At 39.3% G+C, this 12,011-nt stretch overlaps 1 protein-coding gene across 1 annotated transcript in view; it reads right to left on the bottom strand.

The window, feature by feature from the left end:
- Positions 1-12,011, bottom strand: part of prom1a (prominin 1a) — a gene marked incomplete at its 5' end in the record, with an annotated part of 63,154 nt that overhangs the window by 25,776 nt on the left and 25,367 nt on the right. Inside the window, 7 exons of the mRNA XM_008297543.1 lie at positions 182-341; positions 707-770; positions 940-1,014; positions 1,516-1,745; positions 5,219-5,308; positions 5,738-5,801; positions 6,660-6,780. Coding sequence (XP_008295765.1) covers positions 182-341; positions 707-770; positions 940-1,014; positions 1,516-1,745; positions 5,219-5,308; positions 5,738-5,801; positions 6,660-6,780 — 804 coding nt within the window. The remainder of the gene's footprint in view (positions 1-181; positions 342-706; positions 771-939; positions 1,015-1,515; positions 1,746-5,218; positions 5,309-5,737; positions 5,802-6,659; positions 6,781-12,011) is intronic.

The following is a 12,011-nucleotide window of genomic DNA, read 5'->3' as shown; positions in this document are numbered from 1 at the left end:
CTGTCAAGTATCAGACACACTGAGGTATTAGCATCATGTTTCAGCTTAATTCTAATGCAGTTTCCTATTTTAAAAATATGCTCTCTCACTTTGGATCTTTCTGGTTTTTGATTTATGTGAAGAACCCACTTGCAAATTTATTGGTAAGCTTTTTAAAAATTCTGTCTGGAGGTCGGTGTACCTGTAGAAGTCCATTTTGTCAATTTCAGGGTAGTAGTCCTCAATCTTGGCATGCGCATGGCTAACAAAGATGGTGAAGTTGGACAGGCAGCTCTGCACTGGGAAAGCCTTGGAAAAGCTGCTGATGTTGTTGCCAATGCCATCCACCAAATTGTGCACACCTGAGAGACAGATCAATCCAATATTTCATCAGTCTGAGTAAACAAACCAGAAAAATAAGTTTCCTGATTCATCAGAAATATGCTCAGGTTTAATAGTTTATTTGGTTTGTAATTTAATAATATCATATCAATATGAAAGCTGGCAAACATTATAAATTATAAGATAAGTACGTGTTTCGAAAAATAAATGCAGCTTTAAACTTCAAGTCAGCATAATCTTCCTTAAGCTTACAAGGTAGAAGAATAAAAGAGACAAATGGAAGGAGTGAAGAGAATAAAAAATCCCTGTGGTTCATATAATCAGTTAGTGTAGAAACACACATAGCAGGAGCGGTGATAAAAAAAAGGCTTTCGAAGTCACTCACTCTCAACGACACTTCTGGTCTGTTCAATCACCATGTGTGGTGTGTCGTTCAAAGAGGAGAAGCCCTGTGAAAGGAGGAAAGCAGCATGTTGGAACATGTCGTTTCACGGCTCATTTTATTGTGCTGAGATTTCTCAAATATCATTTAAAAGGCCGTTTAAATAGCTTGTGTAAATCAGAACAAGTAGACAAGACAGCTGCAAGAAAGTAAAACAGATTGAAGTCCAGGCTCACCCTCTGGACGATGGTGCTGAGGTCAGTTTTCAATACATCGTTCACCTTTTCCAACTGAGCGTTCACATTGGGTAGCTAAAAAACAAGCACACAATAAAGCATTGATGAATAGGCACAGTCATAAATGTCCAAAATTTAACCATCACTACTCAGTAACCCCAGTCTCTTTCCTCACTGGGAGAGCACCAATTCCAAGATCTTCCTCCAAAAGTAGCTAAATTGCAATGGTTTAAGCATCATGTCATAAAAAAGGTGAACTGGGCAAGTGGAAGCACATTAATGATCACAGTTCATGGTCTTGAAACATATAGCTATTTCACTGCATAAGTTTGTCTTAGAATGCTAGTTGTTGTTATCGTTCTTCTTGTTCACACTTAAGACATCTCTTTCTCATGCAGCATAAGTGTAAGTGCCTTGACTTGGATTTGTCCAATTCAAAACGCATGCCAAACAAATGAAATTGGCATTTTAAACATGTGCTTACACAGAACACCACAGGTCTGAAAGAAGAATATTCATTCATTTCGGTATACAACAAATAATCTATGCATCTGAGTGTAGTAATCAGTTTTGTACCCGAGTGAAATTAGCACTAATCTGCAGCTGGGACAGCGACTGGCGGATGTTGCGGCACAGCTGGGCAGTGGTGGCATCGGACTCCTCGTCGTGACAGCCGGGGTCGTTGAGGGTGCGGTTGATGCTGGTCCGGACTAAGCTCAGGTTGAAGCCGAGTTTCCCCGTTCCTTCCTGGAGGACCTCCAGAGACACGCTAACGTTCTCCAGGGCTTCCTTTGTTTCTCGCATGGCTGAAATGAAAGAGGACACAGAGAATGTTGAAAGTGGACTGGGTTGCGGTTAAGAGGGAGTAGCACCCATAAAACAAAAGACTCTGTTAGTATAATATTCCCTCATAAAATGTGGAACAGTGGAGTCAGACAGTTTCCATTGTCGTCCCACTGCAAACTTAGATTGCTCTTGTAAAATGTAACATAAGTCATGTGGTTATTGACAAAGCTGGAGTGTCTTACATACTCAACTAGATAAAAGATGAAAAAAAAATAACAACTTTTCTCATTAGTCTACTTTTTTTTTAGGGAACATTTAAAGTTGAAGAGTTATCAGGAAAGACCCCAGACTGTGCAGTTCAACTGCAGAATGACTCATAAAGAATTATGAATATTTTATTTAAATCTTTTATTTCCGTCTTGGGACATTCTGTGGGAGTGTGTAAATGTACGTTTATATTCAGGGCAGTAAAATAATATTTTCATCATCTATGAAGCTGCTGTTTCTGGACTATATAAATGTTTTGGATACATTTCTACACTGCACCATCATACATTATCAGTTACCTTTAAAAATAGACCAACTACACAGGACAAGGACAGTCCTTGTAATGTATGCTCACGTTACACACATACAGACTCACACAGGACACAGTCTCCAGTCATGATAAGGTCCAGGCCTGAGCCGAGTAAATCTAATACGTTTCTGGTCCAAGCCCTGGTGCTTGACTTTTAGAGTGTGTCTACAGTGTGTTTATATGCTGGTGTGAATCTTTAACATCTAAAATGAAGCTTTTTACTGCATTGCTTTTGGCAAACAACAACCAAACAGGAACGCTGTAAATACTGTGAATTTGTTAGCTTCAATGAAGAAAAATGTTGCTGTTAGTAAGTGACTCTTTCTCTACCAAATGAATGCATCTCAAGACAGCAGCTAGTGTTGGTTAACAATCTCGGAGTAGCCTGCAGGCGACTTTCAAAATTAAACAAGATAAAGAATGCAAAAACACTGTCATCCTTGAGCAGAGGTATGAATTATGCAACGAGTAAAACAGTAAATGAACTATTACATGGCTAAATGCTTAGAAGTTGAGAAGGCACCATATTGACATCTTCTTGTGCCTTACTAAAAATGCACATTTTTCCCCCCCGATTATGAGTCTTGGGTTCGCATTCAGACAGTTTTTACATCTAATAAATTCATGCAGGATATCAAGATCACTACTCGGCTCAGCCCCAGTAGGAACCCAGTAGGACACAAACATTAAAAACACAAACTATAATCACAAACGCCATATCTGTTTTTTCAGGCATTTTTCACAGAGCTACTGGCATGCTTGCGAACTGATATTCCGTCTTTGTTGCTGCTTTGCAACAAGCTTGTATATCCCATGTAGTCGAACATCCATATACAGCAGCTTGTTTAAATGCATAAATTAACCAAATATGATAATACTTTCATAGCTGAATAGTCCAACTGTTTATTAATTTACGTGGTGGTGAGCCGTACTGTCATTCCTGATAAAAAGCTAAAATAACATGACTGGTTACACAAACATACATTTTTATGCTCACTTCACACTGGGAGGACACAGTTGCAGTATGAAGGGAAATATTCAGGTGCAGGTTGACGTCGGTTTGGGGTTTTGGCAACATCAGCAGATGTCATTAACATAAAACTGCACTATGCAATATTTTTATGGAAAGAATCGTATCTGTTTATATGTGTAAATGGAAAAAAAAAATCACAGATTCATTCTGTTTGTCTATAAAAACAAATTTTCTGGTGAGAGCAGAAGCAGAATGTCATTTTGGAATGCTGGAGGTGGTAAATTTAGAGCTTTAGAAAGAAAATGCAAAAGCAGTGAATCCATATTGTGCCAGGCTCAATAAAAAGACGCTATCTGCTGCAGGAACTTGAAGGCTGTTTTCGGGCAGCCCAAACTGTGTTGTGACTGCAAGAAGCGCCCCTGTAGAAAATCTTTTAGGGTCATTTTTAGTGAAGAAAAGCAAAAGAAAGAAAAGTTCTGCTCAAGGTAGATACTTCTGAGTGGCCCTGAAGGTCTTGAAGCTGATTTTTCGGTGAAGACGACACCAAAGTTTAAAGTCAGAGAGGACAATGAACACCTTTTTTTTTTTATTCCCCTCTTGGTGACCTTGTCGAGTAACAGTCTTCTCCTCTTTAACATTGCCATCAACAACTTAAAATAAAACCCTTCATTGTTCTATTTCCTAAATAGAATTGGAGTTACATCCAGTAACTACTATTTGTCGCTGTTCAGGGCACTTGGACTAGACATAGTAGTTGATGCTGTCGGATCCTGCACAGCAATGAAGCCAAAGTCTGAATGGGCCAAATAGGAGGCCAGTCCTGTAAATGTTCATAACACCTTGCACCTTCACCTAGATCCTGCAGTGGAAAGTCACCTAAAGGCAGCATAATCCACCCATTATCTATACACCGCTTAATCCTCACTAGGGTCGCGGTGAACTGGTGCCTATACCAGCTGAGTTAGGGTGAAGGCAAGGGACCCCTGGACAGGTCGAAGACAGCACAATTTGTCCTCAAAATATTTTTCCCCTACCGTCTTCCCCTGATTCTACGAGGACAAATGTAAGGAGAGCTTGTCGAGAAGTGTATGGAGCTGAAACAGAGACAGTATTAATTGCCATTGAAAAAAAAAAAAATCAAAAATTGTCATCACTTTGAAATGTTCTAAAAAAAAAAAAAAAAAAAGTTTGTCATTGAAAAAAAAAATTGTCATTGAAAACAGACCGGAAGAAAAAAATGTGAAGATGAAGTTTTTATGACAAATTATTTTTTTCAATGACAAATATATATTTTTTTCAATGACACTTTTTTTTTTTCAAAGACAGCTAATACTGTCTCTGTTTTAGCTCCATAGAAGTGGCGCTTAATTGATATCAACCATAAAACTTTGATTTGTGGTCACCAAAGTGAGACATTGCATCGTGCAGTTTTAATATGTAGACGTTGTTCAATAAGGTCAGGACTCGGGTAGGTCGAAGTGCTCAAGGAAGAAAACAAAGGGAACAAATAGCAGGAGCAACATGGGTGTCAAAGTTCACAAAGTCAGGGGTCAAAGGATTGTGGGAAATCCATCAGTTATAAAGTTATCATTACCTTTGATGGCTCTCTCGATTTTCACTTCATAAAAAAACAAAGATTAGAAAAAAGATCTTAACAATTATTACGTCAGAGGACTGAAATTAGATAACTGTATAATCATGGCAGAAAATGTCAACCTTAACAAGTGATTTAATCTTGAATAGATATGAAAAAATCATATTACACCACACTGTATTGGGGGAAAATTTTTACAACGTGGTTATAACCCTGCTTGTTTTTAAGCCAAGCTATCTTGTTCATGAAAAAATGGACTATATTGCAATATTTGCTGTGCAGCTGCCGCCTGCTTTTAGCTGTAACCTGATTGTAACTGAAAGAGGAAATTAAAAGGGAGCGGATGTACCTCCAGCCATATTGAGCACTTGGTCCAAGGCAGGATGGACCTCCTTATCCAACTGATCGTGTATCCGTCCACCCAATAATGGACCTATGTCTGCAGAAAACAGCAAAAGAGCACCAGGAAAAACATAAGTCACTCTTTTATATGTTACTGCTGCCCATATTTCTCCCTCCCCAGGGTTGGCTTGCTATTGAACCCTCTCAACTCATGAAATAATGGTTGGCTGGTATAGAGAGACAACATTTCTTTTATCTGAAAGTATAAAATCCTAGTGCTGCTTTTGCAGGTCTCAACTTTCAGGAAATAACTGCCTGCAGGAGACAAGTAGAATGAATGCCCGAGAGATCCTCTAAAACAGTAACTGCTATAGCTATCTAGACCTAGTTATGTCACAAATCTGTTGTAAAACAAGTCATGGAAAGTAGTAAATTCAGATAAAAAGCATCATATACGACCAAGAGCTCAGTGAATCGTTTCTGTCCACTTAATTTACAATCAGAGGCACAGAGAAGGTCTACTTACTATCTAGGTCATAGATGACTTTGTTCTTGGCGGTGGCGTATTGGGATATTAGGTAATCAATTTGCTGCAAACAGGAAACAAAGAGCAGAGCAGAGTCTTACACAGAGTCACACAAAACAAGTATTTTAGTGTCGTAGCAGACGCCAGCAAACACTGAAGTAAATAACAGTTTCAGTTCTGTTGTTGATTGTCACAATGAAATGGAGAAGATGATGAAATATGAAGCAGGCCTCCATTAATGTGTAATGTTAAACCAACTGAGAGTCTGGTTAGATTGGTGGTGCTTTGAGAAGAAAAGCACCACCAAATAACGCCCACAAGAGTGAGATTGAAAGCCTGAGCTTTGGAAATTTCATGGTATAAGAACCAAGTTTCAAAAAGCAAATTTGCAGCTGTGGCACGCACAAAAGGTGAGAAAATTCTCTTTTCTCACCTTGAAAGGATTACATGAAGGCGGCATGACTGGAAAGTGTAGTAGTTTCGACAGTAAAAAGCGCATACACACACACACACACACACACACACACACAGTGATCCTCACATTTACCTTCAACACACACAATGAAATATTAGAAATATTTCCCATTTAAGTGAATCTGAAGTTTTTTGCCTTTCATTCCACCGTGACTCAACCATTTTTCATGCATCACCCAAATACTTTAACTAGCCTCAATGTCAACCAATAGCCATTTAGAAGCTTTTTTACATAAATTGCAAATAATTGTTCATACTACTGCATATTTTGTTCGCTATAACTGCTACATAGTGTACTGTAAGGACTACATTTGCTTTGACAATACAAAATTCCTTAGTCCTTAGTTGTGTCATATTGTGAGAAAATAGAAACAAACAGAGCAGTTGTGCTCTATCCACATATGCTACAGCTCTGATAACACAACTCTGTGATAACTGCGTGTCTCACCATTGGCGTGTCATTGGCGAAGGTGTGCAGGTCCCTCATGTTGCTGTTGACCAGTCGCCGTATGTTCTTCACCTGAGAGCTCAGGTTCTGGTTGGCAGCGTATGCACACAGCACCCCAATCCTGAAAACAATTCAGAAACACAAACTCTGTCACCCATCTGTTATTGGACAAGTCTCCCCCATGTCACAGGGTGACCCCGCTGCTCCGATCAATCAGCACAGGGGTGGATTTCACAGTGCAGGGTGATGACATGTCACAAACAGTAGGGGTCAGTGTGCACCACTACATTTACTTTGACATTGTCTTTACAACTTCTGTGGAGTGCACCTGTGGACCCAGCTTCAGTTCCTTGAAAGTCGGCGCAAGACTTTTCTCGTAATTTGTAATTATCACCACCCGCAATAGCACAGTTGGTGTTGTTTCCACTTTGTGAGTTTGTCTGCTGGTATATATATATATGCGTGTGTGTGTGTGTCATCATAGCAATATAGATTTCTGGAGACATCTTGTTTTTAGCAGGAACTGTGAGGACATCAGATTTGAGTAGTTTTGCAGATAATGTTATGTCTGTCTTTGGGTCTGGGGATAGATATTGCAGACCGGATAGCGTCACAACTGTACTAACCAGTCATATTTACAGGTGTGGAGTTGAGATCAAAATACAGGCCAACATGGGTGTTGCCCAACCAGCGAGCACTTGAGTAATTACATAATGAAAAAGTAATTACTACATGATTATATATGTGACAGTTACCATGGCTGTGTTTGACAAGATGGTGTCTAGTTAAAATATACATTAAGGAATTACAAAACTTTAATCACATTTCCCATGTACACAGGACAGCATGTATCCTGAAACATCCCCCTACGGATTGACTATTTTCAATAACATAGCAAAAGTTAGAAAAAACTCTATTAACAATTACAAATGTGCCCCAAAATGGTTTACATTAAATGGGTAAATTATTAACGTTAAATAAGTCCCACATTTTTTCACAAGTAGGTGTTTTTTTCAGTAAGCAGTCGGTTGTAGGCTGTATTTTCTGCATTTTTAAGATAATAAGAGACGAATCTCAGGAAGTCATTCTTTTTCCCAAGATGTTTGAAAATGAACTTGTAGCCAGAAATGCAGGTGTATCTTCATTAAGCTCTGAAGCCCTATCTGTGTAATCTAAGGTCCCTGGGTTGTAAACATATTCAAATTAAATACGAAAACACAGAATTGCATAAAGCAGACCATTAAAGTGAGTCTCTTGCATAGGCTACTTCAAACAGACCTGAGTAGCTCACTACAAGCCTTAATTAGCCTGAGCAACATCAAGGGAAAGACAGCCCATAATATTAAGCTATTTCCATGACTCATTCTCATCCCAGCTGAATTTTCAGCTCATCACCTCGCAGCTACCGTAGCACTGTGCGTACAAGAGTGTGCTTGTATATTTTTATTGCTACTGATGTGTGCAAGTGAGTATGGTTGGGCTTCTCGGGGTGATTAACTTCAGAAAGGACAGTCGGAAAAAAAAAACCTCTGTTCAATGAATTCTGAATCAAGAACTCTTAAGGCAGAGTTGTATAATGCAGCGAATCTCCTTCATGGAAATGCATCAGTGGAATAAGCAGCTTTATGAATGATGTAAGATGACTTGCAGAAAGGAACAACAAAAGGACTGAGTCAGAAGCCACTGGGAAGGTTTAGATCAATGGAGATGAATCAGGGTGTTGTGACTCACTGCATAAAAAGTCTTTGTGTGTGGGCTTGTGTTTCTGTGTAGGAATGGCAACAGCTTGTATGTACAGGCTGCAGCGCATGCAAAGTCAGGTTATGGCTCATCCATTGGCTTATTGCAAATGCATGAAGACGGCGGTGTGTGCAGTTCATCTTTACAGTCCTGTGATCACCAGCCAGTGCTGTAGTCAGTCTTCCTTTGTGGATATAATCAAATCTAAGCTGGGCTACGCCGCCTAATGGGATAGTAGGTCACGTTTGGGATTGTAGTGTGCCGAACATACACGATATTGTCAAAAATTGTGGCATACAAATGAAGTCAAATCTGATATCACACCATTCGTAGAGCAGAACCAAGTAGACTATTAACTAAACCCTGAGTTAGAATGATCGAATTATGAAATGCCCAAAAATAAGAACAAAAACAACATAAAGGGTTCCAAAACACTAACATCATGTCTGTAGAGTGCATATTTTGTCTCACCAATAGTCCAAAGTCCACAGTCAAGAAATTGTAAATTACACAAAAGCTGCATTTTTTTGGTAATGCATTAGAGATATAAATACACTTTTTACTTAATTAACTTAAAAAAACATACACAAAAATGTGGGCACCCTCCTAAGTCAGTGCGTGGAAACCCCCTTCTGGCAGATATCACAGTTGGTAAACGCTTTCTGCAGCCAGCTAAGAGTTGTTGTGTTTGATTTAGGAATTGTCGTGGCAGAGCTTGTTTAAGATCTTTCCACAGATTGTCAGTGATGTTCAAGTCAAGGGACTGAGGGCCATTCCAAAAGCTTCAGCTTGAGCTTCTTGTAAATGTGTTTTTAAGGCTTGCTTTGGATCGTCCTGTCATAACAGCCAGCCTCTTTCTAGATTCACTTTCTTCCCTCTCTGCATGACATTTGCTTCCACAATTTCCCTCTATCTTTGCAACGCTCCCTCTGCCACTGGCAGCCACACAACCCCAAGGCATGTATTTACACCCTCATATTTAGAAGTTGGCAAGGTGTTCTTTTTACCAAATGCTGCTTTTTTTTCTTCAGATGGATCTTTGGTGATTGTTGCCAAGTGCTCAATTTTAACTTCATGTGGCCACAGCGCGATTGCTTCCACAACAACTCTGGCCCTTCCAGATGTTGCTTTGCATACTTATGAGGTTGCAGGTAAGGCAATGCCGCACTCGGTGAACTAAAGCATCCTGCAGGTTCTTAGCAGTCAAATGTGGTTTTGCTTCGCCACTCTGTCCTGCAGATGTTCAGTTTTATCTAAAGGTTTTCTTGGTCTTCCAGCATTTGTCTTAACTTCCACACATCCCCTAATGATATTTTGGGCAGTGGATATTTGAAGCTGGAAGCACTTTGATATCTTCCACTGCTTTTAGGCATCAATTAGCTTCATTTTCAGATCTTCAGTCGGTTGCTTGGAGGAGCCCATAGTTGTTTAGTGAAGAGTTTGAAAATGTATGAAGCTGTGAACTACCATCAGCTGACAATTCCTAATGACTTAATTAAGGCCTAATGAGTGTGGAGAATTTATAAGTACGTGGATGCTCAAACTTTCAGATGCCACAACTTCTTTAAATAGACGTTAACCTATTTTTAAAATGTTTTTTAAAGCTGGTAAAATACAAAGTACAGTGCATTAAAGAAAGTTAAAATTTCAATATCTGTGTTTTACACTAATGTGAATGTACACGGTTCTCAGTGCACAATCCAGTCATCAATCACAGCCAATCAGGAAAACAATACGTAACCATTTCTGTTTGGCATTTCTGAGCAGAGAAAGTTCCTTTTTAGGTTTGCTGAATGAGTCATTCAAAAAAACAAAAGGTAAGTATTTGCTGAAAGAATTTATTGCTTTTTGTTATTTTTCATACTAAATTTAATATTATTGGGATAGGAACTGTTGCTCTGACAAAACAAGCAATGTACACATCTTCACCTTGTAAAACAAAACTATTTGATAATGAAAATCGCAATAATTAGTCAGTTTGTATTTAGCATCTGACTAAAATTAATTAAGAATACCCTTTTAAACTGTTGAAAATGGGCTGGAAAACACTTGTCATTTATCCAATTTGTATACAGTTTGCAGTCAACAGGCTAAAATATGCAAAACCACTGCTATGGTCCTTAAAGAACAAATGTGTTATATGATCCTGCGCTGCCACTGGGAGAGAAACTCTTTGATCCATATGGCATCAAGCTGCGACATGTCTGGTGCAATTGTGATGATGTTTGCCATAAATAGTGAGTGGGCTGACGGAGTAAACACTGTGATCGTATAAGTGGAGACTTAATGAGAAACTAGGCCAAACAACTAGGCTGGGACACAGTGAAGTGGAGCCATCCGTAACCAGGGGAAGATTCAAAATGGCCACTTTCACAACAAAAGCCTTTTGTCAGACACTTTCCCGGCCCCGTCTCTGTCTCACTCACAAGTGCACAGTTTAAAATGTGCAGTCCCTTTTGTTTTTTGTTTTTTTTTGTACATGCACAAATTCGCACACACTTTATCCCTCTCTCTGGTTGTCTGTCTTTTATTGCAAAGCCCATACTTCACACTCTCATGCCTCTCTAGCTCACTCTCATTTGTCTTTCTGCTCTGGCTGGTCTGTTTTCATCAGTCTCTTTCACTACACCTGTATTTCTCTATATATCTCCCTTGCTCAGACCTTTATTTATTGTTTCCCTTTCTCACTACTCTATCGCTCAAGCTCATGCTTCATTCTTATTTTCCTACAGCACCCTCCCTCTCTCTGTTTTTCTCTACCTCTGTCTCCTCTTTTGCCCTCAGTTCCCTCTCTCTTTTCTCAGCCTCTCTACCCACCTCCCTCTCTTTTTCTTTGTCTCTCATTGACTCCCTCTCCCTGCTGGTGTCCAGCAAGGTCACTGGAATCTGTAGCTGAACAAAGACTCTTTGAGGAAACGCTTTGCAACAGGCTGTGTAGTACATGACTGTCCACCTTACTTAATCAGAATGCTAGCGTTTGCTTTAGTTTCTGTTTGCTTGTCTTTTTTAGTTTGCGGTTAGATTTTTTTTTTCTTTATTTGAGAAGTGATGAAAATAAATGAGATAAAAGTGACAGGAAAGAAAAAACATGCACATATGTTTGTGTTTGAATGCAAAATGATCAAACTAACAGCAAACTTGAAATGACAAGCCGGGCATGCCAGAGAATAACAGAAAATAAATGAGCACTGCTGTGGGGTGAATTTCTCTGAGGAAGCCCATTTTCTCAATGGTGCTTGCAGCATCTCAATGCAGGCAACAGGAAACATGTCAGGCTTGGCCAATGACAATTTAGACCCCCTGGTGTCACCTTCATTTCACCTTAAATTGAATGTCGTTTATATCACATGTGATGGACAAATATTTCCGTCCACTCAGCTGAAAAGGTTCTTCACAAGCTATACTACACAACTCACCTGGACTAAAAAGTCATGCATTTCACTTCACCACAGCAAAGACGTGATTAAAGTTAGGGTGATTTAAGACAGAAAATACTTCAAATTTCATTGTTAACTTGTTTTTTAGCACACTGTCAAAATGTGGAGTTTCTCACAAGCTATGTTTCCATCAATGTATCTTCATGCAGAATTTGAAGTATCGCATGAGAAAAAG

Source organism: Stegastes partitus, unplaced genomic scaffold, assembly GCF_000690725.1.
Source record: "Stegastes partitus isolate 25-593 unplaced genomic scaffold, Stegastes_partitus-1.0.2 Scaffold1228, whole genome shotgun sequence".
In the NCBI taxonomy this organism is placed as follows: domain Eukaryota; kingdom Metazoa; phylum Chordata; class Actinopteri; family Pomacentridae; genus Stegastes; species Stegastes partitus.
Note: the sequence above shows the minus strand (reverse complement) of the source record. Positions and strands in the feature narration are given on the sequence as shown.